Raw genomic sequence first — 26704 nt, forward strand, 5'->3', positions numbered from 1 at the left:
CTGGAAAATCCGATGGACGGAGAAGCCTGGTAGGCTACAGTCCATGGGGTCACAAAGAGTCGGACACGACTGAGTGACTTCAGTTCACTCACTTTAGTTCTTCAGAAAGCATGTTAGATTACCTGGAATTCTCCTAAATAAAAACCAAAAAGGCTTATCACATGAATTAATTGTTCTGCTGCCTTGCGGCCCCGTCTTCCCGGGACCTTTGAGTCTTCACTAGTAACAGCCCCAAGTAATGAAGAAACAGGGATGGCTGACTCACTCCCACATACCTGACAGACAAGTCACAGGTACCAATCCTCGATATAGGAGAATCTGAGTATCATCAGAATTTGACCAGATGCACAAAGTTCTACTGTGAATTAACTTGTCAATCCAACAGAACAGCTTATCCATCCAGTCAGATAAAATTTTTTAACTGAATTGATAGGTAGGCCAGTTGATTCAACAAATATCAACTGGTTCAATGATAAGTCAGAGAATAAAAAAAAATCATTTAAAAACAGTCATTACCTAATTGAATTAAAGTTATTACTGGAATAATTAGCTGAGTCGCCACAAGCTGCTCTGTCTGTCTCTTCAGGGGTTATATAGGATTATAGCCAATGGGGGGGAAATGAGGGATCATGGTGGTTAGAATGAATGTGTACGGACTTGGATGTTTTTTTCTTTGCAATTACACTAGTGGAGTTTTGTAGGTTTTAATACCTCTGGGCTGAAAATTCAAATAAATACTTCATTTATGTGTAGTTGTGTCTTTCTAGGCGGGCAGGCTATCTACTTCTGAGATTAAGCCAGTATAGTTATGAATTATTCATACAGCAAAATATTTTCCTTAAATAAATCTTTATTACTTTTTATGGCATCAAGTTGAGAAGTTTCACTATGAATTTTAATAAATAAAAATTGCATTGACAGTGCACATTTTCTTTATTAATCCTGCTGGTTTTATTCATTTCATTCTGTTCTCGCAATAGCTCTTTGGGCAGATAGGGCAAGTATTAGTTCCTTTTTAAAGCTAGTCTATTTACATCAAATGGAAATAAGTTGTTGCTTCCTCTCCACTTTTATGAACCCCTACTCACCTGGGGCCACCCACTTAGTAAATGGTGGTGTAAGGATTAGAACTTAGGCAATATAGGGACTTCCCTGGTGGTCCAGTGGCTAAGACTCTGTGATCCCAAGGCAGGGAGTCCAGGTTCAATCCCTGATCAGGGAACTAGATCCCACATTCTGTAACTAAGAGTTCGCATGCTGCAACTAAAAAGATCCTGTATGCTGCAAGGAAGATCCCACATGCTGCAACTAAGACAATGCAGCCAAATATATAAATATTTTAAAAATGACTCAGGAATAGAGGTAATAAATATACCATGTATTAATCTACACTCTGAGATCTGGGGCAGCGTCCTATCAGTCAACACTTGACTATTTCTGCATTCAATAATATTAAGCACAAAAAATAAAGACCACTGAGTACAATAAATATAGATCATAAAGAGTACTATATCTGTTTGGGTCAGGGGTTGCTGTCAAACGGTTTTTAGAGGGTTTTGGATTTTGGAGTTGCAGGATTGTGAAAGTGTGTTCTCTTAGCCTTGGTGCTCTCTCTCCACCACTGCGTGAAGCACTCATCATTTGAGATACAATGACTACTTAATGCACGTTTTATCTCTTATTCCAAGCCTTCTCTGAATAGCAAGCAACCTGTTGGTGGTCAGCAGAGAGAACCATTAAGCCCAAGCATTTTCTCCACCACCTTCATTATGCACAAGAGGCAACTCTTTTCTTTCACTACTGAGAACTCAACCATGCTTTACACAACATCTCTTAATTTTTCATCACTGGTATCTTTATTTCCCTTTCAATTTCTTCTCTGGATTCTTTAAGAACAGTTAGAGGGACTTCCCTGGTGGTCCAGTGGTTAAGACTCCATGTTTCCAATGTGGGGGACACAAATTCAATCCCTGGTTGCTGGGAAGTAAGATTCTGTATGCTGCATAGGGTGGCCAAAAAAAAAAAAAAAAAAAAAGGTTAGAGAGAGGGGATGAGAAAAATGATAGGGTCATATCACAGAAAAGTCAAGAAGGGAGAGTGTCAAAAGGTGGGGAGCAGAGCACCCTACACTGCTGAAGGGTCAAAAAGATTCAGGAAGTTGAGGACCAAGACGCTGTGACGTTGACAACCAGCAATTCACTAGTGACCTTTGAGGGAACAGTTTCTTCAGGGTTATGGGAATGGAGGGCTTCCCAGGTGGCGCTAGTGGTAAAGAACCTGCCTGCCAATGCAGGAGGCACATGTAATATAAGGGACACAGGTTTGATCCCTGGGTTGGGAAGATCCCCTGGAGGAGGGCATGGCAACCCACTCCAGTATTCTTGCTTGGAGAATCCCATGGACAGAGGAGCCTGGCAGGCTACAGTCCATGGGGTCTCACAGAGTCAGACACGACTGAAGCAACTTAGCACACATGCATGGGAATGGACCCCAGAAGGCACAGTTGGAGAGCATGTGGATGTTGGTGAAGCCAAGACAATAAATATAGACCTAATTTTTAATGAGCCAGGATTAACAACTTTTGAAGGTCTTCAGAATTAAGTTCCTTTTACCAGTTCCATGCACTTCCTCACTTTTCCATTAAAATCTGCTTTTCCTCAAGCACTGACAATAAAACACAACCAAAGCTGGTTTGTATTACATTGTCTTCTTTTTGTTTGTTTTCATTAAACTGCTGGCATTACAACAGTTTGTCTTCTAATATTTTACAACATAAATATACAATATTTCTGCTACACCATGGGTTAATATGCTCCTGTGAACTGGCCTGAAGGCTGCCTTACTATGTATGACATATTTACATGGGGAACATCATTCCTAAATTTCAAAGAACTGACTAGAGAACTAACAGCTTGAAACATAGGTTAACTGTCATTTTTGTAGGGCAAAAATGACTGCATAGCAGCAATTTGATCTGGTTCAACCTCCTAAGTTTACAAATGCAACCTTGATATAAACAATAGTGTCTTATTAGTTCACTAATTATGGTGGACTGTGAACTAATAGTGGAGGACAGATGGAATCCAGGAGTGATGAACACATGAGTATTAACTAAACTTTTGCTAAGTTTTGCAAAAGGGGCCACTTGTTCAGTGCAGCAAGACACTTGACCATGGCACCTTCTAGGCTTGCCTGCCCATGGTGGCTAGCGCTCACCTTGGTTCTACACCATGCCCAGGAGCTCTTGTGCCACTCTTTCCCATGGTCTTGGATATGACCTACCCATGCTGTTCTGGGAATCTATTTTCAGATTGGGCCAAAAGACATCAGACACTTGGGGAAAAAAAAAAAAAAACAAACAAACCCTGGGATCTCTTTCTCTGTATCTGATTAAATGTCTCCATCCTACACCCCATACTCCCATGCCCATATTCATTCAAACTAAAATTTCCTTAAAAAGAATGGTATTCTCAGCAATAAACTGAATCTTGTCATAAATAATGAACAAATCCCTTCTAGGAAATTCTCTCTGTTTATATTTCCTGAACCTAGCATCTTATCTTACACAGAGTGTCTCCATTCAATAAATTCCTCAGGCAGGGAGAGAGGGATGGAGGAATGAATGGAGGAAGGGTCAAAGGAAGGTTAGTAGGAAACAAAACTTCCATGCATCTGCTTATGTAATTGAAAGAAAACAAGATGCAAAATTCAAAAATTAAAAATAAATAAAAAACAAGGTGTAAGATGGGAAATGAAATACTAAGTTAAGGGGCCCATTGACTTTTGCAATAAGGACTGGGAATCTGGAGTTTGAGGGATTTCATACTCTTTTTGGTTCTTCACCTGTGTTCTCTCCTATTCCTTGTTCCTTATCCAGGGATGAAAAATGTGTATACTTCACTTGATTATATTAATATCTGATCATGTATCATTCTAGATGCAAGAGTCCACTGCATTCTTTTATATAGTAATGTTTTGTATTGGTTGGTCCTTATGGAAAATATGGTAGATGAAACTACACCCCAAAAACCAAAATCTACCTGCATTTACATTTCTTCTGTGAAACAAATCAAAATATCATCATCTCAGCTCATTTTTTCTGCAGTGACTTGGTTTTCACATGCTTCTGTCTTTCCAGTTTCATTATAGTTTTTGCTAAGGACTGGGAGACGAGAGTGACAGCCATATTTCCACTCAATTTACAACATTTTATTTCCACTACATATCACCTCACAATGTGTTCCTTTGTGGGACATTACAGGATCATTATTTTTAAAATGAAAGGTATGGTTTATGACTTACTGCTGTCTAATTACCCTCAATGTTTGTCAAAGCCAGTGCAGGAGACATAAGCTCTATTTTGCTGTTATATTGATGGTCAACTTTACAGCGCATTTCTGCTAGCAAAGAAAACTTCCTCAGCAAGGATATTTAGTGGAACAGACCTTTGCAAGTGGAACAAATCCCCTCAGCTTCATGATAAACAGTGAAGAAAATGATCTAGTGATCAAATTGGTCCATCTCATGCCTTCAAAATAAAAAGGGATATGGGAAGTGAGTTAGAGACTACTGCTATAACACCAACTGTTGGTGATGGCAGTGGGTGGAGACTGAGCTGCAAATTTTCTATCAATTCAGTTCAGTTCAGTTGCTCAGTCCTGTCTGACTCTTTGTGACCCCATGAACCGCAGCATGCCAGGCCTCCCTGTCCATTACCAACTCCTGGAGTCCACCCAAACCCATGTCCATAGAGTCGGTGATGCCATCCAACCATCGCATCCTCTGTCGTCCCCTTCTCCTCCCGCCCTCAATCTTTCCCAGTACATGCATAATAATTATTATTAGAATTTAGAACGATACCTATCTGGAAGTAAAATCAAGTCTATTAGTATGATTCTTTTAATTGGAGGATAATTGCTTTACAATATTGTGTTAGTTTGTCATACATCAACATAAATCAGCCACAGCTATACATATGTCCCCACCCTGTAGAACCTGCTCCCCACCTCCCACCCCATCCCACCCTCTAGGCTGCCACAGAGCACCAGGTTTGAGCTCCCTGCATCATACAGCACATTCTCACTGGCTATCTATTTTACATATGGTAATATAAATGTTTCAATGTTCGTCTTTCGATTGGTCCCAACCTCTCCTTCCCCCCTACTGTGTCCACAAGTCTGTTTTCTACGTCTGCATCCTCATTGCTGCCTGCAAATAGGTTCATCAGTACCATCTTTCTAGATTACATATATATGCATTAATATATGATACTTGTTTTTTTCTTTCTGAGTTACTTCACTCTGTATAATAGGCTCTAGGTTCATCTACCTCATTAGAACTGACTCAAATGCGTTCCTTTTGATGGCTGAGTAATATTCCATTGTATATATGTACCACAACATTTTTATCCACTCATCTGTCGATGGACATCTAGGCTGCTTCCATGTCCTAGGTATTGTAAATAGAGCTGTAATGAACATTGGGTTACATGTGTCTTTTTCAATTCTGGTTTTCTCAGGGTATATGTCCAGTGGTGGGATTCCTGGGTCATATGGTAGTTTTATTCCTAGTTTTTTAAGGACTCTCCACACTGTTCTCCATAGTGGCTGTATCAATTTACATTCCCATCAACATTGCAAGAGTGTTCCCCTTTCTCCACACCCTTTCCAGCATTTATTGTTTGTAGACTTTTTGATGATGGCCATTCTGACCAGTGTGAGGTGATACCTTATTGTAGTTTTGATTTGCATTTCTCTGATAATGAGTGATGTTGAGCATCTTTTCATGTGTTTATTAGCCATCTGTATGTCTTCTATGGAGAACTGTTTGTTTAGGTCTTCTGCCTACTTTTTGATTGGGTTGTTTGTTTTTCTGGTATTGAGTTGTATGAGCTGCTTGTATATTTTAGAGATTAATCCTTTGTCAGTTGTTTCATTTGCTATTATTTTCTCTCATTCTGAGGGTAAAATCAAGTCTAAAAACTACAATCTTCAAGCAGGGATACACACAACAAAAGCAATTTATTTCTAGGACTGGAAAGCAGATTAAACAACATAAAAATTAAACTTACTATGTTCCACAGTGTGAAAACAAATTGCAGACCACAGTCAGTCAGTTAATCAAAAAAAGATGATAAGTACTTTATTAAGTTAGCATAGACTGTACTTTTACAAACTGCAGAGCTGCCCTATCAGAGACTTGTAGAAAAAATATATAAGCAACTGTTGGTATGATAACAGGATCAAGTTCCACCTTGTATTTCAACACTCCCATTTTTATCCATCCAATTTACAGTAATTATTTGTTATTCTTCCTTATCTAATCATATACAGAATATGATATTTAAAAGGATCCATTTTCAATGATTTAGACACCATATTACAGGCATTCTCCACTGGAAAAATATTTTTTTCTTAGATCTTCAAAAGTGTGATATATATATATATATATACACATATATATGTATATATATGTGTATATATATATATATATGCTGGCCTGACCTTATGACTAGAAATGCTTAAATACTAATATATTTTTAAAATCAATAACTGCAAATGCCACATGACTACACTCATACACTGTGTTATCAGGGAATTATTTTAGAATATTTTGAATAGTCAGCAGCTTATGATTCCAATAGTCTTCATGGGTATAATTCATTGCCCTTTCATTTCATGCACATTCAAAATTCTTACAAAAGAAGAATGATGAAAACAAAATATATAGTCTTGCCTCGATAAACTGTGATGCTCAGCAGTTGCACAGACACAAGTGTTGAGTTTCAGGGGGGGAGCAAAACAGTAGCCCTTCAGAGAGGGGTGAGCCGCTCATCTTCTGTCACAAAAGCATCGTTAATGTGCCCTCCTTTCATGTCCAGGGGATCACAGGGGATGCCATTTTCAATCGTGATCACATTTTCACACTTATCTTCACTGTCTTCCATTTCAGATGGTCCTTTGTTCTTCCTAAATGCACATAAAAAGAATGATTGGGATCTAGATCTAGGAAGAGAAAGCATGGTCTTCTGTTCCAAGATGGAGATCAGGAAAGGGAAGAGAAACCTTAGGATGATTGGAAAAATGGGTGACATTGTGTATTTTCAAATAAATTTCAAGGATCATAAAAAGTTGATGAGGTGAAAAGATGGTATCAAGATCAGAAATCTGCATGGATTATATATATATGAAAGAATATATATATTTATATAAATGAGTATGCTTTTATATACACATATATTCATATGTACATTCATACACACAAACTGCATGAAGGAATGTGAGGGAAATGTATAATCAGATTGAAATGAAATATCAAGAAGCAAACTCATATTACTTTGTAGAAGGATGTAATCATTATAAACTGCAGGTATCATTCCTTGCCTCTACTCATTACAAAATAGTTGTATTCATTTGTAAGTCAGGTTTTTGGAACTCAGAACACATTTTACTAATTACATTACAATTCATAGCTATAATCCCAGGTTATTTCAAAAAATTCAATTTAACAGGATAAATTTTTAAGTTACTCATTCTCAGACCCTTTGAAAACCCTGATATCTCAACCTAAGTGGTAACCAGTCCCTTAATATTTCCCTGGGGTGTGGAAAAATATAGCCTTGAATTCAAAGATTCTTCCTGTCTTTTGTGAAAGGCCAAGACACTGAGCCAACTGTGCTCAACTATCACAAAGGAAGGTGGAGAAGAGAAACGTGAGTGAGTACCTCTAGGCAACCAGAGGGCAGAAGAGTTTCTCTGAGGATTATCATAGGTTGTTGGGGCACCATGGAGGCACGATGTTAGGCATGAGGCTTCCAGACCTGTCAGAGATTCTCTTGTCCCAGAAATTTGTGGAAACTCCAAAGAGGCAGACCTGAGTGGATCACATGGCTGGGATGGTGGACATTGCCGAGGTGACCAGAATGGACTCCCACCACTATGAAAGTCCCTTAGAACCTTAGTGAGTCTCCAGTGGGTGAGGAAGTGATGAAGATGCCCCAGTGATGACCAAGGTCTATGGGTCCTACATGAGAGTTCATTTTCAAAGTGCTTTAAAGAACATGGTGGAGGAAGGCAGAGAAAAGAGAGAACGAGAGAGCTCTTGTTTACAAAATAATGACAACTATAATTAATGAGGCTGGCTATGCTAAACAACAGATTTTCAGTGTAGATCCAACAGCCTTTTATTGGAAGAACATGCCACCCAGGACTTCCATAGCTAGAGAGGAGAAGTCAGTCCCTGCCTTCAGAGTTTCAGAGCACAGACTGACTTTCTTGTTAGTGGCTAATTAGCTGGTGACTCAAAGTTGAAGCCAATGCTCATTTATCATTCTGAAAATTCCAAGGCCCTTAGAACAAAGCCTGGATAACAGCACATCTTTTTACAACATGGTTCACTGGATATTTTTAAGCCCACTCTTGAGGCCTACTGCTCAGGAAAAGATTCCTTTCAAAGTATTACTGCCCATTGACAATGCACCTGGTCACCCAAGAGCTCTGATGGAGATATATAACAAGATTAATGTTGTTCTTATGGCTGTTAACACAGCACCCATTCTGCAGTCCATGGATCAAGGAGTACTTTCGACTTTCAAGTCATATTATTTAAGAAATACACTTCATCAGGCTAGAGCTGCCGTAGTGATTGCTCTGGTAGATCTGGGCATAGTCAGTCAAAACATTCTGTGAAGGAGTCACCATTCTAGATTCCATTTAGAACATTCATGATTCATGGGAAGAAGTCCAAATATCAACATTCACAGGAGTTTGGAAGAAGATGATTCCAATCATCAGGGATAACTTGGAGGGGTTCAAGGCTTAAGTGGAGGAAGCAGCTGCAGATGTGGTAGAAAAAGCAAGAGAACTAGAATTAAAAGTGGAGCCTGAGAATGTGACTGAATTGTTGCAATCCTGTGAGAAAACTTTAACAGAATAAGAACTTGCTTTTTATGGATGAGCCAAAAAAGTGGTTTCTTGAGATGGAATCTACTCAGTAAAATTGCTGTGAAGATGATGAAACGTCAACCAGGGATTTAAAATATTGCATAAACTTTGATAATACAGCGACAGGGTTTGAAAGGATTAACTCCAATTTTGAAAGCAGTTCTATTGTGGGTAAAATTGTACCAAACAGCATTGCATGTTACAGACAAATGCTTCATGAAAGGAAGAGTCAATCAATGTGGAAAACTTTGCTGTCTTATTTTCAGAAATTGCCACAGCCACCCAGCCTTCAGCAACTACCACCCTGTTCAGTCAGCAGCCATCGACATTAAGGCAAGACCCTTCTCTAATAGAAAGGTTATAATTTGCTGAAGGCTCAGATGATGGTTAGCATTTTTTATCTCCAAAATATTTTTAAATTAAGGTATGTACAGTGATTTTTTAAGACATACTGCTATTGCACAGTTCATAGTCTACAGTAGAATGTAAACATAGCTTTTAAATGCCCTGGGAAACCAAAAACATGTGGATCACTTTATTGCAGTCTACTGAAGCCTGCTACATCTCTGAGGTATGCCTGTACTTTTCTCGTTACCTCTTTTGCCCATTTTCTGTCTGGATTTATGACAGATAGCCCCTGGAAGACTCCTAAGACGTACTTTCAGGTGTTTTACTCACAGGTTGCTTTCTTTTATTTTTAAATCCTCTTCCTGAACGATGCAGGAAGAACGGAAGTCACTAACACTCAATTTTATTTTTCAGGAAAAAGAATTCATGTTTTTAGCAGAACATCAAATAGGAATGATCCAGAAAGATAAGTTTTATTATACTTAGAGCAATGCACAGGCAGTGAATCAGTTTATTACAGGACATACTGCGAAATGTGACAAAGGGCTGTATTACTGTTAGATAACCTTTGAGCTTCTTATCATGTCCCTCAGCCAGCAAGTTACTGAGTCTGCAGTTTGTGAAGGCCACAATGTCGAGACTCTGAACAACTGGATCTAAAGTCACAAAAGAATAATATGTGCATAATTTGCCATGAACACAGTTCTCATTTTGATACATTTCCATAGCTATTTTGCTCAGAATCTTTTTGATGAAGAAATCCTTCTTCTAAAGAAGAGAAACTTGTTCTCATTCATCTACTTCTTCCTTTTTCGTTCTTTCCCATTCCTTTTGATGCCTGGTGGATCATTTTCCCTTCGTGACTGAGAGAGGGCAAGTTTCTTGCCATGATCTACAAGTGTCCTGCCCTCTGCAATTTTTCTTCTAATTCCATAAAAAACATTTTTTAATTGAAGAAACTGGCAAATGAACACTAGCAGTCATTACTTCTAAGACTACCATTGATTGCATTGCCACTTATTTCGGAATGCTCCATCCATTAAGATTTTTGTAATATGGGTTTCATACTTACATACACAAATTTCAGGGTAAAACTTGAATGTTAAAAACCTATTTATTGTTGTGAATAAGTATTACTCACTCCAAGCCTGATGAAGAGTGATTTAGGGAGAAATTGCATGACCTAGGGCTTTCCTGGTGGCTCAGATGGTAAAGAATTCACCTGCAATGCAGGAGACCTGGGTTCAATCCCTGGTTGGGGAAGATCTCCTGCAGGAGGGCATGGCAATCCCCTCCAGTATTCTTGCCTGGAGAATCCCCATGGACAGTGAAGCCTGGCAGGCTACAGTCTATGGGCAAAGAACTCGACATGACTGACTAAGCACAGCACAGCATAGGCATTTTTTATGATAATTTATAAATATAAATTTGTCACTAGAGTATCATTCCTACTGAACCATCACTTTTGCTTTTTAAAATCCGTAAAAAGGGAGCGAAGGATAAGTGAACTTTGGAGTTTTTCTTTTTTATTGAGCCCTTTCTGTTCACTTTAGGACAAGAACTGTGTCTCTTCCAATGCATAATAGGCACTCAAAACATAGGTATTGAATGAGTGTTGGGTAATATGAATGGACATGATGTGTTCGATGGTTATAGAATGTCAGTTGCCTTTGCCTTTTGGACAACGTGGAGAGTGATAGGATACCCATGTCTACAGGAGGAGGGGCCAAAGAATTTTAGTCCTCTGGTAGGTGATTTCACCTGGCTGGAGGACCTTATCATCACAGGAAATCGTATGCCCACCCAAAGTGGAACTGATTATTGACTGCTGATGCTTAGGATGGACAGTGGAGTATCTTAACCCTGAGGAAGTAAAAACACAGCAGCCTGTCCTTACCTAGGTCTCTGGGACTACAACCCGCCAACTTCCATTCCCAGCATTGGGGCTGTAATGGCACATTTGGACCTTTGACAGTAGCATGTACAATGGCAAAATAGTTTCAAGTGATTACAGTGAGATCTATGGTGTTGGAATGCTACTTGAATGTTATCAACTCCACCTATTTGAAATTAATAAACCATCAGTGAAGCCTGGCAAAAATCTATACCACTTCTAGTTTCTAAGGTATGAAAATGAGTATTTTCCTCCATCCATTTAAAAAAATAACTCTTCAAGAAATACAAGAAATATCACATGTGTGTATTTCCCTCCTCCCTTCCTCTTTTCCTTCTTTCTCTCTTTTTTCTCTTTCTTCTGGTAGATCCTATTCAAAATCTGCCTTGGGTTATTGTCTGAGTAACTTTGTGTAGAGCATCCATCCATCCATTTATCCAATTGTTTGTTTCATCACCCAGTTACTCTCTAATCATCTATCCATCCACCCACACATCCATCCATCTATTAGTTTATTATCCAGCCAGCCAGTCATTGATCTGCATTCATTGATATATCCATTTATCTGTCTTTCTCGCTAGCCAGACACTCATGTCTGTCCATCCAGCTTTAAGCACACTGGTGGAGTGTCTATTCTATGCTGAATTCAGTTCAACTGTTTTTACAAAATATCTTTTAATTTGTGTTTGACGCAGTCCATGGGGTCGCTGAGGGTCAGACGCGACTGAGCAACTTCACTATCACTTTTCACTTTCATGCGTTGGAGAAGGAAATGGCAACCCACTCCAGTGTTCTTGCCTGGAGAATCCCAGGGACCGGGGAGCCTGGTGGGCTGCCATCTATGGGGTCGCACAGAGTCAGACACGACTGAAGTGACTTAGCAGCAGCAGTTCCTCCTGAGAGATTCAGGTTAAAAAAAAATGGTGATGGAGCTGGGCAGGAACACAGAGTTTTGTTTTTAAAAAATGTATCTTCTCAGTGCATCACATCTAGAGGCACTTGTCATTTTGTGTCATTGGTGGTGATATTCACCAAATTTCTCCCTTTACAAAATACAAATATCTCTGTATAATCAGTACATTGCTCATAGGAGTGTTGCATTGAGACCCTGTGAGTATCCTATTCTCTAATCAACTTCTACTCAGTGATAGTATCCATTGAGAAGCCTCCGCAGAATCAATTACTATTATATGGTGATTTTCTGTTTCTGTTATACCTATCCAGACCACTGAAACTTTCTCCACATCAGCAATAAAGCTGTTTCACTTTCTTATCACTTGTGTATTCACTGAATTAGCACTTTTATTTCCTTCAAGAACTTTTCCCTCACATTCACAACTTGCCTAACTGATTGGTGTAAGAGGTCTAGCTTTCAGCCTGTCTCAGCTTTCAACATGCTTTCCCCACTAAGCTCAATCATTTCTAGCTTTTGATTTAAAGTCAGATACGTGACTCTTTCTTTCACTTGAACACTTAGAAGCCACTGTAGGGTTATTAATTAGCCTGATGTCAATAGTCTTGTCTCAGGAAATAGAAAGGCCCGATGAGAGGGAGAGAGATGGGTAAAAGCTGGTTGGTGGAGCAGTCAGAACACACAATATTCACCATTAAGTTTGTCATCTTATATGGGCATGGTCTATGGAGCTCACACCCCAAATTCCAACAGTAACATCAAAGATCACTGATCACAGATCACCATAACAAATAAAAAAATAATGAAAATGACTGACACATTGCAAGAATTACCAAATGTGACACAGAGACACAAAGTGAACAAATGCTGTTGGAAAAATGGTGCTGATAGACTTGCTTGATGCGGGCTGCCATAAAACTTCAATCTGTAAAAAACTCCCATAAAACCTCAATTTGTAAAAAACACGCAATAAAGTGAAGCACAAGAAAAGGAGGTCGGTCTGCTTGTATTGGGTGGCCCACGTGGCAAAGCGGTGTTAAGTTTGCTCAAGATAAACTAGTGGCAGCTAAAACCAGAAAGAGTATTTCTGTCTCCCTTCAAACAAGATAAGGTTGAAAAGCCAAGGCTCAAGAACAGCCAGAAAAACAACAAAGGACACACAAATATGATTTCAAAACGGGCCAGAGTTAATGATTGGGGAATTGCAACTGTCATCTAATCAGCGTAGAAGAGCCCTGGGAAACTGCAGTGTTGCTAGAACAATTTTAGTGGGCGTTGCAGCATAGTGAGACTGGTGGGCTTTGGCACCAAGGACATCTGGTTTAAATACTAGAACCATTACGGTCTAACAATATGTGTGTAGGCAGGTCTCTTTTTATCTGCCATGTGATAGCAAAAACAATGCAAATTAGTGTCTATTACAAAGACGACTGCTTTGTATACATCATCTTATCTAATGCCTACTGTAATACTATGTGGATTTTACTATCATCTGTTTTTGAAAGAAAGAACTGAGACTCAAACATGGAGAGCAACTTGTCTTTCAGAACTGACTGGTGAAAGGAATGGACCTGGAACTTACTTCATCTTCCCACACTTCGCTCAACACACATATTTGATTCCTATTGACTGTGTACATTTAAGATTAGCAAAGTAAAACAATTATCAGCTCTAACATTTCTCAGTTCATTTACATTTCTATTTTCAAGACAGTTCACTCATTTGACTGAGACTTTATAAGAACATGAAGTTTCAGTATGTGAAAACGTTGGCTGAGCCCCAGTCTCTTGCATGAAAAAATTCATACAAAGCCAAATGCACTTTTCTTTACTATTGAATTATGGGAAGAGAAATAAAACCAGAAGGAAATCAAGTGAATTTACTACTGACTCTGGTCAACTGTGACCATTAGCCAGTGTTCAATGTCCTGAGTCCTTGACCTGGCTTTGTTACAACTACAAGATTATCATCTCCTTATAGGCAAGGGCCACCCATGTTATCTCTGTACATCTCTTCCACAATACATTCTAGAGTTCCTATCACAGAACGCATGGTCAATAAAGGAATGGAATAAGATATTTTTACCTCTCTGGGCCTTGGCATCTGGAGAAATGGATACAGATCATTGTTTAAGGTCCCTTCCTAAGATAACAACGTTACAACAGTCCATTTATGTAAAAGATTCATGAATCAATTCTAATACATACATACAAGTCTGAAATTGCGCTGTGTCTGTGACTTTCCTTTTATAGCCCCAAATGCCAGGTTGCATAGAATTAGCACTTTGTAACTGCTTTTTGATGGTGATGCTTCTTTACACTGATACAGCATTCCCCAGTGTCTAAAGCACTTGTGTGTATTCTCTAATTTTGTCTTCCCATCAGCATCACTATTTAAGAAAATACTATCCTCATTTTCTGTATGTGACTGCATCAAGGCACTCAGCCAATAAATGCTAGGGCCTAAGACTGGGACCCAAAACCAAGAGTATCGATCCAGTGTTTTTTCAACTAAAACACACATCACCTCATCAACTTCATCATCATTCCCATTATCACATCATTCCCACCATTAAAGCCATCGCCATCATCCCCCATCACTGTCACCACCCTCATCATCGCCATTATCATAAAGCTGACCAAAGAGCTAAAATACCCACTTCCAGCCTGGGGCTAGACACAGATCTAGTACAGATGTCATTGCCAAGTATATGCAGTTTGTCTTAGTTGCCTTTCCACCTGCCCAACTTCCTAATCGTTCTCTAAAAGAAAAAAATCACTTTTCTAACTCTTTGCCTTCCACAAACCTCTTATCTCACAAACTGCTGTTCTCAACTAGATGGTAATAGAGAAAGGAAGCAATCTCCTCAAATTTACTTCCCGAAGAGGCAGCAGTTGTGATGACATGCTGAAACCTGCTGGTTCAGGCTTGCAAGAGGAGACTGTTAAATATTCAGAAATTTCAGAGTGGATAGGAAATCAGCAAATGCTACGAATCAGGGTATTGGTTTTTTAGAGAGAAGGCTGATTAGCCAGTTCACCACTATTACAGTAAACAGCTGACCTAACAAGGCCTCTGGCTTTTTAAAATAGGTGTTTGTTAACTAATAAAATCTCAGGCAATAGGCCAATGAATTGGAGAAGCTTCTTCTGCACTACTGTGGCAATATCTGGATGGAAAAGTGATCTTTTCCAGCATTCTTTGACCACAGAAATGGGTTAAGCTCATCTTGGATCATAATTACTATTTATTTAGTACATATTATACTTGATACACATTTCTCTCACCCAGTCTTCACGGAAGCCCTGTGAGACATTACCTCCCTCGTACAGATGGAGAAATTTGATGATGCAACAAACCTCGCTCAGCTAACAGGTATAGCTAGTATTTGAGTTCACCCAGTTTGGGCCACAGTGACTGCACACTTTCCACCCAGAGGTTCTGAACAATCAGTGGAATGCTGTTATTGACACGGCCAACAGAAGAGTTAAAGCTTCACCTGAGAATTTTCCCAAAGGTAACTTAAAAGGTGCACATGTCTTCGATGACACTGGCACTCTTCTCTGTAGAAGTAGAAGGGTGATTCAGATGACCCTGTGGCCCCTCCTGAGCCTCTAGGTTTAAGGTGTTCTATCACACAAACTATGTTCATTACTATCTAACCTGTCGATTGCATTCTTGAACAAATCTGTGTCTTCCTCAACACTAAAGGCTTTTGAGGGCAACTTCTATCTTTTTGACAAACAGACAAAAGTTTCATCACAAAGATCAGAGCTCCTCCCACTTCAAACTGCACCCTCTCCCCACTTTTGAAGCAATACTTGTCCCAAGAGAAACCCAGCAAAATTCTTCCATATCAAGTGGAAAACCTAACAAATCAATTTTTCTTCAGAAGGTTATCATGACTGTCCCGTCTCTATTTGCTAATTATTGATGCTCTCCAGGTTGACACAGGAGATTTCTCCATCTGTTTTCCTGGTTTGAACATGAACTAAATTTGTGAAGGCAAGCTTGTAGCAACTGGGTCACTTCTCCCAAGCAACAGATTATGATGCTACACGCCCAATTATTATATTACTGGAGAGTTTGCTCAGAAGGAAGATAGCTGATCCCAGTACAAATGAACTGAAAGACCAGCAATAGCAGGATAATAAAATAACACTAAGAGCTAACACTTACTCAGCACTTGCTGTGTGCCAGGCACTCCTTCAAGAATGATACTCTATTAACTTTTGATTCCAACAAATTAATTCTTTCTAACACACCTCACTGTCCCTCGAGCAAAGTTATCTATGCACAGATAGTAAAGAAACATTTAACCAACTTGACTCCAGCACCACAAACTATGTTCTCTTCAGCTTGGCTTCCCTGACTCACTGCCTGTGCTTCTTGATAGCCATACAGTTAATGCATTACATCCAAGAGCAGAGTCTAGCCAATAAATATTTTGAATCCAAGTAGTCCATCTCCAAAGCCCATTCTTCCACCAGCTACATCATAGCATACGAGTGAGGAAATTGGGAAACAAGTGGATGAAGTGAATTCATGAAGGTTACAACTGCTAGAAAGCATGGAATCCTAGCATTTCCAGATTAATATAAAACTTAAAGCTATTAAACACAGGCATGCAAATATCGCAACAAAATTTTTCCAATATTCTAGAAAGCAAAAGAAAACAAATTAATAATTTGGATCAAGTCTCTCAGCATTACATGTCATGCCAAGAGCAAGAAAATCAAGCAATTACAACTTGATCTTATTCCTAAGTTTAATTCAGGGACTAGACATAGATCACATTCATTCCATAGCATTTCACTGACCATTTGTGAAAAACAATTGCAAAGCTGCAAATTTAAAATGATTACCTTCTGCTAATAACCAGCGTGAACCATATGGAAAGTGGAAAATCTCAGCAGAAACATTTACTCGAACACAAACTTGGCCAAACACAACCTGCATGTCCCGTGTGGGCACCAACACTTTTGAAAACCAATGTGTATCCCTGTGATGCCCACTTCACAGAATTCCTCTTCCTTGGTGTCAGAAGGGAAGGTTTAGAAGCATCAAAGTAGAGCTGAGGACTCTCTCCACTTGCCCTCTGAATCAGAGGTGCTTGTAAACAAGAGTATTTTCTCCTTCCATTGTGAAAGCTTTGTTTCCTCCCTACCTCAGTAACTCTTTCACCACTCTGAAATTCTCTCTGGAAGTAATATCAATAAATTAGTGAGCAAAGCTTGCATGTGCCCCAGAATTCAGCTAAATGAACTCCATGAGTGGTAATTGAAATATAAGTAGTTAAATCGGAAGCCCTCAAAAAAGTGAACTAGCTGGATATTCATTAAAACATACCTCTTTCAATTGTACATCAACTAAGTTTTAATTAAAACAATGCATCTCCTTCAGAGAATGAACTTTAGTGGCTCTGTGTAGAGCAAAGGAGCCTACATGTTCAACAAGTGTTCCAGGTGATCCTGATACAGGGAGATGATTCAAAGGCCACTGTGAAGAAGATGGGTCTATATAAAATCACACGGCTCGAGGGAAAAGCGTCCGAAGGGAGGGAATGTAAAGACATCACAAAGTATCTGGTACAAGATGGTGGCTATAGGTACTGGAAGAGGCAGGCCAGAGAGGGTAGGAGAACAATGGTGGAAGAACCAGGATTTGGAGGTGGGTGAAAATCAAAGTTTAACTCTGCCTATCGGAGAAGCCTGCTAAGCTCTGTATATCCAGTGTAAAAAACCATTACCCACATGTTAAAAACAACTCTAGATATGGAATGGAGAAGGCAATGGCATCCCACTCCAGTGCTCTTGCCTGGAGGATCCCAGGGACGGGGGAGCCTGGTGGGCTGCAGTCCATGGGGTTGCGAAGATTCGGACATGACTGAGCGACTTCCCTTTCACCTTTCACTTTCATGCATCGGAGAAGGAAATGGCAACCCACTCCAGTACTCTTGCCTGGAGAATCCCAGGGACGGGGGAGCCTGGTGGGCTGCCCTCTATGGGGTCACACAGAGTCGGACACGACTGAAGCGATTTAGCAGCAGCAGATATGAAACATTCACATGGTGTAGAAAAGAAAGATGACAATAGAAGTAGTCATAGTTAAGTAAGGGACTCTGGACTCCAAAAACTGTCCAAAAACAAAAGCATAAGTGATATTTTGAAAATTGTCCACTTTTTCAGTTTACAATATAAGGGATTCACTTCAGGTAGGGGAAAATCATCTCCTTATTTTTCCAAGTCATGAGGAAACAGGAAAATGCTCTTTCAATGTCTCCCTTTATAAATATCTTACCTTCTATGTTGCCGGATTCCTGAAAAAATCAATAGCATGGTTGCCACAAGGACGATGCAGAATATCACACCAAATATAATAATCCAGATGGGCACAGATGGGTCAGTAGGTGGTGCAAGAGTGGAAGGAATTCTTAAAAATTCCAGAGTCTGGTCATTCAAAAAGAAGGCATTGTTGATCCGGTTTCTATTCATTCTAAAATACAAGGATGATTAAAAACAAACAAGAGAGAAGAAACATTAGAAACCAAAGGTAGAGCCCTGTGTCCCCGGGATTACCACCCTCTCTGTAAACAGAGCATCTCCCCAGCAGAAGATTCCAGGTCGAACAGACAGTCTGATGAGGGCAATCATGCTGTGGTTTTCTGCTACAGAGGTGCCTGATATGCACTACTGCCCTCCATTGTCACGAATGTTCTAGAAATCACGTGAAGTCCTGAGTTTTGAGCTCTGCCCACCACATTTTATTTCCTGAGAGGTAGCATCTAGATTAAAATGAGGGAACTCTCTCTTTTTTTTTTTTATTTTTTATTGAAGGATAATTGCTTTGCAGAATTTTGTTGTTTTCTGTCAAACCTCAACATGAATCAGCCATAGGTATACATATATCTCTTCCTTTTTGAACCTCCCTCCCATCTCCCACCCCATCCCACCCTTCTAGGTTGATACAGAGCCCCTATTTGAGTTTCCTGAGCCATACAGCAAACTCCCATTGGCTATCTATTTTATACATAGTAATGTAAATTTCCATGTTACTCTTTTCATACATCTGACCCTCTTCTCCCCTCTCTTTAGGTGGCTTACATGAACACCAACAGCCTGAAAACCCAAACTAATATGTAAAAAGTGGGTGATAAACATAAGAATAAAAGGAAATCAGGAGCACAAAGAAAACATGAAGCCAGGAGGAGCTGCGAATCCATCCGTTTGATCTTTTCTCTTTTTTTCCATTCAATTCAACAAACAATTGCTGAAAACTTGCTAAGTACCAAATCCTCTGCTAGGTGCTAGAGATACAAATGGTTAAAAAAATAAAAAAATACCCCAGTAGCTTACAGTCTAGAACAACAGCCCACCAGTCCCTCCACAATCACAGTGCGTACAAAAAGTTCTATGAAAGAGGTAAAAATGGGCACAGTGGGAATACAGCAGAGGTGTCAGCATAGTAAGAAGTCAGAGCTGGTTTCCTAGGAAGACAAGTTTTGAGCTGTGCTTTGAGGGACAAGTGGGAATACTGCGGACCCAAAGTACTCACTTCAGACCTGTAGTCCGCACAGGAACTGGAGACCCGGTATACAGTATGATTTGTTTCGTCAACTGCAAGTAGTTCCATATGACTAAAGTAAATGGTGCTTTAGGAGCAAAAGTTTAGAAAAACACGAAGGTAAATGTGTTATGCTCCCTGGGGAAAATCTGCATTTTGGGTGGTGGTAGCAGTCAGGGAGGGGTTGGTAGCAAAAACTTATTTGACCCAAACTAAATTTCTAGCTGGAATTTGCAAATTAGGTCGATTTCTTGGAGATAATGTATGGTCTTTTCTGAATTTACACTAGACGAGCTGATTTCAACAATCTCTAGAGCAGAACTGAAAATCAGAATATGTGAACCTTAGGTGATGTCAAATTTTCTAGGAGCTGCATTAAAAAAATAGTAATAGGCAAAACTGACTTTAATATAATATATATTTGCCCAATATATCCAAGAAAATATCATTTCAACATGTAATCAATAGTAAGTTGGTTCACATTTTATTCTGGGCACAGTCCTTGAAACTCGGTGTGTACTTGACAGAGCATATCTAGTCTTGGATTAGATACATTTCGAGGTCTTGAGAGCCACGTGTGGCTGCTGAGTTCTGTACTGGAGAGTGCACATCTTGAACCCGAGAGTAACAGCTTCAGAATCTCTGCAGACCAGTACCAGGGTGTCAGGAAAGACCACCCTCAGCAAATGAAAATCTACAGGGTGGCATGATTACTCATGTGAAGGAGAATCCTAGCCAGGTGATCTGCAGCACAGGACAATTTCAATGCAATTTTTATCAAACGATGGAACGATTTCTTTTTTGTAACCTAATTTTGATAACACAAAACTTTCCACAAAATGACGAGCCCCCCCTACCAACAGATAATGGTAAAATGAAAAGCTGCTCTGTGTTCTCATTCTGTCTACTTTCTTGCTTAGCAGTCAGGCTGGTCAGAAGTTCTAGTTCAATACAAACTATATCTCCATCTACCACTGAAATCTCCAATAGGCGTCAATCAACATGGATACTTTCTAGACAAAACTGGCTTTGAATAAAGCCAGGTCCTCAAAACAGATAAAAAACAGGCATCTTAGAACTGATCTTTCATCCCCTCACCTAATTCGAGAGGTGTGGATACTCTATGGGGGGGGCGGTGGAGCGGATCACTGGTTGCGAAGGCATTGTGCCTGTGCTCAAGTCGTCACTCTATTTTTCTCACATGGTGACCTGGGAAAATCAATTAATCTCCCTGAGCCTCAATTTTCTCATTTATAAAGCAGGGATAGTAATAATTATTCAGAAATGACTGGTGTTGATACTAAAAGCCAAAGATGCATCAGAATATGCCTCGTGAACCTGAAAATATTAAGCAAGCACTAGGTGGAACTAGTATCATTTTGCCCGATGACATAGATTCTTCAGCCTTGAAATTCCTATTAGCCGCCTTCTAGGTACCATCTCCTTTCTTTTCACTCTGTCCTGCCTTCCTGGTATTGTTTCCTTTAATTTCATACACTCCCCATGAGCCCTATCCATACCCTGACATCAATTCCCACTCTACTGGCCATCATCCACTAAACAGTCCTTCCTCCTGGGGCCTTTGAAACAGACATTTTGTTGTGAACATATTCATCTCCATCCTCCACCTTCAGCCTAAGCACTCCTTCTCCTCACAATAACTGAAGCCTGGTTTAACCACTGCTAAGTCGCTTCAGTCGTGTCCGACTCTGTGCGACCCCATAGACGGCAGCCCACCAGGCTCCCCTGTCCCTGGGATTCTCCAGGCAAGAACACTGGAGTGGGTTGCCATTGCCTTCTCCAATGCATGAAAGTGAAAAGTCAAAGTGAAGTCGCTCAGTCGTGCCCGACTCTTAGCGACCCCATGGATTGCAGCCTACCAGGCTCCTCCGTCCATGGGATCTTCCAGGCAAGAGTACTGGAGTGGGGTGCCATTGCCTTGGTTTAACCACAGTGCCCTCATTTTCCTTGGAGTCCTCCCTGATCACAGGGCTTGAATAAAATCCCTTTTCTCACAAAACACAGTATTCCTAATTTTTACTCCCTAAGTAGTTGCTCTCAGCAGTAGTCTTAGTGGCAAAAGTGCAGAAATAATTTAATTCAAACTTCTTCTTAAACCATTTTCCACTGGTACAGAGCCGCAATGCCTTCACTTCAGCAAGGGAAACAGATGGTTGTTCATACAAAAACATTTGGCATTGGAATATACACTGACTACCCTAAATGCTAACGTTTTACAAAGAGCAAATGAGTTCTTTCACTAGATATAATGAGAAAAATGTGCATTTCAATAACCTGTAAATCCCTTTGTAAGGAGAGTGAACTTTGTTTCAGTCTTTCTTTCTCAGGATCAAGATTATATTGGGAACTCATTCTCTAGCTGAGCCACAAGGGAAGCCCAAAGTCTTTGATAGTATTTATTTTTCATTTATATGAGAGTCAAGATTTTACCCTTCTTTCCCTAAAAAGTACTTTTTAAAGCTAAGGACTGTACATTAACTCAAGAAGGTAAATCCTTAGAAACCCAAGAAATGTGTACATCTTTCTTGATTTCTAAATCAATTTGCCCAACACCAATCATGTGTGGGATCTGAAGTTTTGACACACATAAATTGCACACTAATTGAAATAAAAACTGTATCCTCTGCTTCTGTGCAGAAAGAAATATATTTCACTTTTGAAAGTTTATTCTAATCCCAAGGAGAGGAGGAGGGGAACTGTCAGAAAAAAATGGGTAAAAATTCAAATGGGTGAAAAATATGACTGAGTGTCTGGCCAGTCTACCCTTCTGAACACTTTCCACCTTTTACTGTCTTTGAATTATTTTTCAGATTTGTAAGTTTGAGAAAACTAATATAATGTAAATGATTCTTGTCCACAGAAAATCAGGTGAATTGTGTCTGGTGGAGCACTGCCAACGGATAGACTGGCGTATCTTTTAATAAATAAACACCACAAATCTTCAATTCCTATATTTGCATGCTGCCTTGAAGTCTCCATTAAAATGGTTTAACATCTTACTAGTTCCCTCATTAACTTATAAGAGAAAATCTTTGAAGAAAGTGAAAGTGAAAGTCGCTCAGTAGTGTCTGACTCTTTCCGACCCCATGAGTATATAGTCCATGGAATTCTCCAGGCCAGAGTACTGGAATGGGTAGCCGTTGCCTTCTTCAAGGGATCTTCCCAACCCAGGGATCAAACCAGGTCTCCCACATTGTAGGTGGATTCTTTACCACCTGAGCCACCAGGAAAGCCCAAATTCTTTGATAGCATTCAGTTTTCATTTATATAAGACTCCAGATTTTACCTTTTTTTACCCCAAAAAGTATGCTTTAAGGTAAGGACTGTACATTAACTCAAGAAGGTAAGTCCTTAGAAACCCAAGAAATGTGAATATTTTTCTTGACTTCTAAATAAAAGTCAAAGGTATGACTTGCCCCTCAAGACGTTTTGCATTTAATCTACTCAGCAACTCCCAGAGGAGAGTACCATAATTATTTCTGTTTTATAGATGATAAGAGGAAAGCAAAAAGAGGGGAAGTAACTTGTCTGTATTCTAATAGCTATCAAGAGGCAAAACGACTATTCAAAACCCGAGCATTCAGGCTCAAGAATGCATGTGATGAACCGTCACTCAATAGTGCCTTATAGGGTGTTTTTGCCAAAAGAAGACAGAATGAAACCTTCTTAGCTAATGTTTAAAGCAGAGCTTCTCAACCACAGCACGGCCGACACTTGGGGTTGAACAGTTCTTTGCTGGCAAGTGCTGTCCTGGGCACTGGAAGATGTTAACTGGCATCCCGAACCTCTGCCCACTCCATGCTGGTGGCCTCTGGCCCACCACAGCAAAATCACTGACACCTTAATAAACAAATCATTGTGAAGCGGAGAGAAGTCTACAAAATCTATGAAAACAGCTGAATTAATCAACAAGTTGATTTACCAGGAGAAGGCATACTTAGCAGTGATTACCTGATGGCTGACTGTACCTCAACAGCAGGAAGGGTGTGATTTCTTGAAGGATCGGTAACTACAAACCAGAACGACACCCGCTGGGTTACATTGCAAAGCAGGACATGGGAGATTCTGCAGATGATGAGAAGAAAAAATATACATTATAAGCAAAAAATACCAAATTGTATTGTAATTCCACTTCGGCGTTATGACCATCTTAAGAGGTATCTTAGCTATGAATTCACTAACTCATTTCTACTATTATGAAGACATGTCTCAATTAACAATAAAATAATATAGGAAATTTCCTTTATTTCAAAATCATAGGCTTGGGGATCATTCTTAAATAGGAAATTACCAAGAGTAAAACAAACCCCAAAATCAAAAGGAATGACTCAGTGGAAGGCGGCAGGAACTGCAACCTCCATCACCTGTTAGCTGACAGCATCCGTTTCCTCGACACTTGGCCTGGCCTCCCTAATACTGAAGTCTTTTCTGTTTCCTCATCAAGATCTTTCTAGTGTCCTCCTCATTCAGCCTTCCACCTCTCAGAACCAGACAAATCTGTTGATCCACTACTTGCTGCCTCTGTTGGCCACTGTCTCTGCCCGTCTCTTACCCCAGTACTGAGGTCGGCCAAATAACAGATTTTTGGACAGAGGGGCTCTAATGTTTGCAAGAGGCTTTGAACACTGTTTTTGTAGGTATCAGCTTCCAAGTGTAAACTGGAAATGTGCCTCACTCTACCCTGTATACCTGGATCATTTCTTCTTTCACAAGAAAGAAATGGCATTAGTGTTTGGAGACAATATATGAATGCATGAAATCCATGAAGGTAGAAAATTACAGGAGTCCACACTAAACCAACATTGTCAGAAAATTACAGGAGAGTCCACACTAAACCAACCAAGTTCTTAAGAACTTTCTCCAGTTCTTAAGAATAAAATTTCCCAAAGTGACATTAGCAACCATTCTAGAAGAAACACACAGCCTCTATGGATATAAGGAAATTCACTCTTTTCCCTTAAAGGAGCATTCAAGTGCATTGTGTTCTTTTGTACATACTGAAAGAGAATGCCCTTCTGTCAATTTTCTGTAGTTTTCAAGACCTGGTACAGATTATGTGTTTGCTGCTCAACTTGGTCTCTGTTCAACAGTGCCGAACAGAAACAAGAGAGAGTTTTGGGTGAAGTATAGAAGAGTAGCTTTTACTGCTTTGCCAGGCAGAGGTGGCCACAGAGGGCTAATGCCCTTAAGATTGTGTGACCCACTCTGGAGGGGGTAGTGAAGAGTTTTATAGTGTTCAAGGAACAGGGCATGATGACCTTGTGAACAATTCTTGAATTGGTGGCATCAAGGTGAAGTTTCAAGCATCATTAGTTTTCAATTTCAACCTGTCTAGGATCTACATCCTTGTAGTCAGCAGTTTTCTTCAAATGGAGGGAGTTGTGCTCTTGCCAACTCAGTCATTCAGTCATGTCTGATTCTGGGATCCCATGGAATGCACCCCACCAGGCTCCTCTGTCCATGGGATTTCCCAGGCAGGGAATATTGGAGTGGTTTGCCATTCCCTTCTGCAGGGGACCTTCCCAATGCAGGGATCGAACCTGAATTTCCTGCATCTCCTACACTGGCAGGCAGAGGTTTTTTTTTTTTTTGGTTTTGTTTTTTTTTTTTTTAACCACTGAGACACCTAGGAAGCCTTGAGGGGTGGGGGGTCACCCTCCTATAAACACAACTTACGAATGTGTTTCAGGCCTTTATCTGTATCTTTCAGGAACTGGGAGTCAAGTGATTCTGCTACGTAGCCGAATTACAGTCTAAACTGTTACCAGTTCCCTAGCCCAAAAGCTATTCTTTGTTTCTATATCTTCACATTGCCCAGTCATCATCTTTTCAGTCACTGTTTTACTTCAAAAGACAAGAATACAAAAACTTGTACACTGTTTCATTTTTGTCCCTTCAAATATAAAGCACAAGGATTTCAGGCACTCCTAGGCTGATCTGCCCAGAGCCAAGATCCAGAGCCTGCAGCGGAAGCTTGGAGGAACCACTCTGCTCAGAGGGCAGGGGCAGCCACTGAGGTCCTGCGTCCGGGGGCACAGTCCTAGTGTGCGCAGGACCCCGAGCCCTGAGGACCCCGAGGTGCCAACGCCACACACGCCAGCCTGTAGCCTGACGCCAACAGTTGCCTGAGTCTCTTGTGCTTCACGTCTGCTGACCTCAGACTCCTAGAAGCCAAAGCAGCTCGAAGATCCGACCCCACCGCCCGGCCAGCATGGGCAGCTTCCTGAGCAGGTACCTGGGCTGGTGGCTGGGCACAGACAAGGACGCGCAGCCCGCGTTCCCACGGCCCTGGGCCGCCCGCGTCCCGCTGGGCCGGGGCCCAGGCCAAGTCCTGTTGGTCCGCCACGCGCTCCGGGGCCGCGGCAGGCGGATCCAGGGCGACTCACCCACCTTGTACCGTAGCCCAACCCGCAGGGCCTTGGTGTCCCAGGCGTGGAGGAGCTTTCCCAGCTGGCTGCTCCTCCACCACTTCATGGGGCTGCGCTTTTCCCGCTGTCGCAAGACTTCCAGGAAGGCTCGCCCGCGGAAACGCCGCCACCCCCGCAGCAGACGGAGCCTAGTGACCATCCAGATCACCCTCCCTGAGCGCAATGGCAGCGTCTACACGTGTCAGCCCAGCCCGGAGCAACCAGACGTCTGTGCCAATGAGACCGGACTGAGGCCCCTTACTCAATGCCAGAACGGAGAAAGGAGCTTAGATGAGCCTCACTTGCTTGACTGTTCTGAGACCAAGAGGAGGAGGCAGAGCCCTGAGCCCAGGCTGTCGGCCTTCCAGCCCGTGTGTAGGAACGGAGTGGTCCCTGCCTTTGTGCCCAAGCCGGGGCCTCTGAGAACCAGCTTCGGCTACGGGTGCAACAGCGTCTGAGAACCCGACTGCTGGCCCTGCCTGAGCCTTCCCTGTCTGCAGCCTACCTTGCTCCAAGCCCAGCACCCCCCATGCCCCTACTCCCCCCCATCTGCCACCCCCAACCCCCAGGGCAGAGTCACAGAGCCTCCCTGCAGAGATGGGAGCAGACCAGCACT

The 26704-nt window shown here is 40.9% G+C and overlaps 1 protein-coding gene across 2 annotated transcripts in view; it reads right to left on the reverse strand.

Annotated features, from left to right (window-relative positions):
* Nucleotides 1-6115: 6115 nt before the first annotated feature.
* CLTRN (collectrin, amino acid transport regulator) overlaps nt 6116-26704 on the reverse strand; it is a 40389-nt gene continuing 19800 nt past the window's right edge. For both annotated transcript variants that reach the window (XM_025276342.2, XM_025276343.2), the window contains 3 exons: nt 23633-23746; nt 18398-18592; nt 6116-6968 (listed from right to left, as the gene is read on the reverse strand). In XM_025276342.2, the coding sequence (XP_025132127.2) occupies nt 6812-6968; nt 18398-18592; nt 23633-23746 (466 nt within the window). In that variant the 3' untranslated portion in view covers nt 6116-6811. The remainder of the gene's footprint in view (nt 6969-18397; nt 18593-23632; nt 23747-26704) is intronic.

This window comes from Bubalus bubalis, chromosome X (genome assembly GCF_019923935.1).
Source record: "Bubalus bubalis isolate 160015118507 breed Murrah chromosome X, NDDB_SH_1, whole genome shotgun sequence".
In the NCBI taxonomy this organism is placed as follows: domain Eukaryota; kingdom Metazoa; phylum Chordata; class Mammalia; order Artiodactyla; family Bovidae; genus Bubalus; species Bubalus bubalis.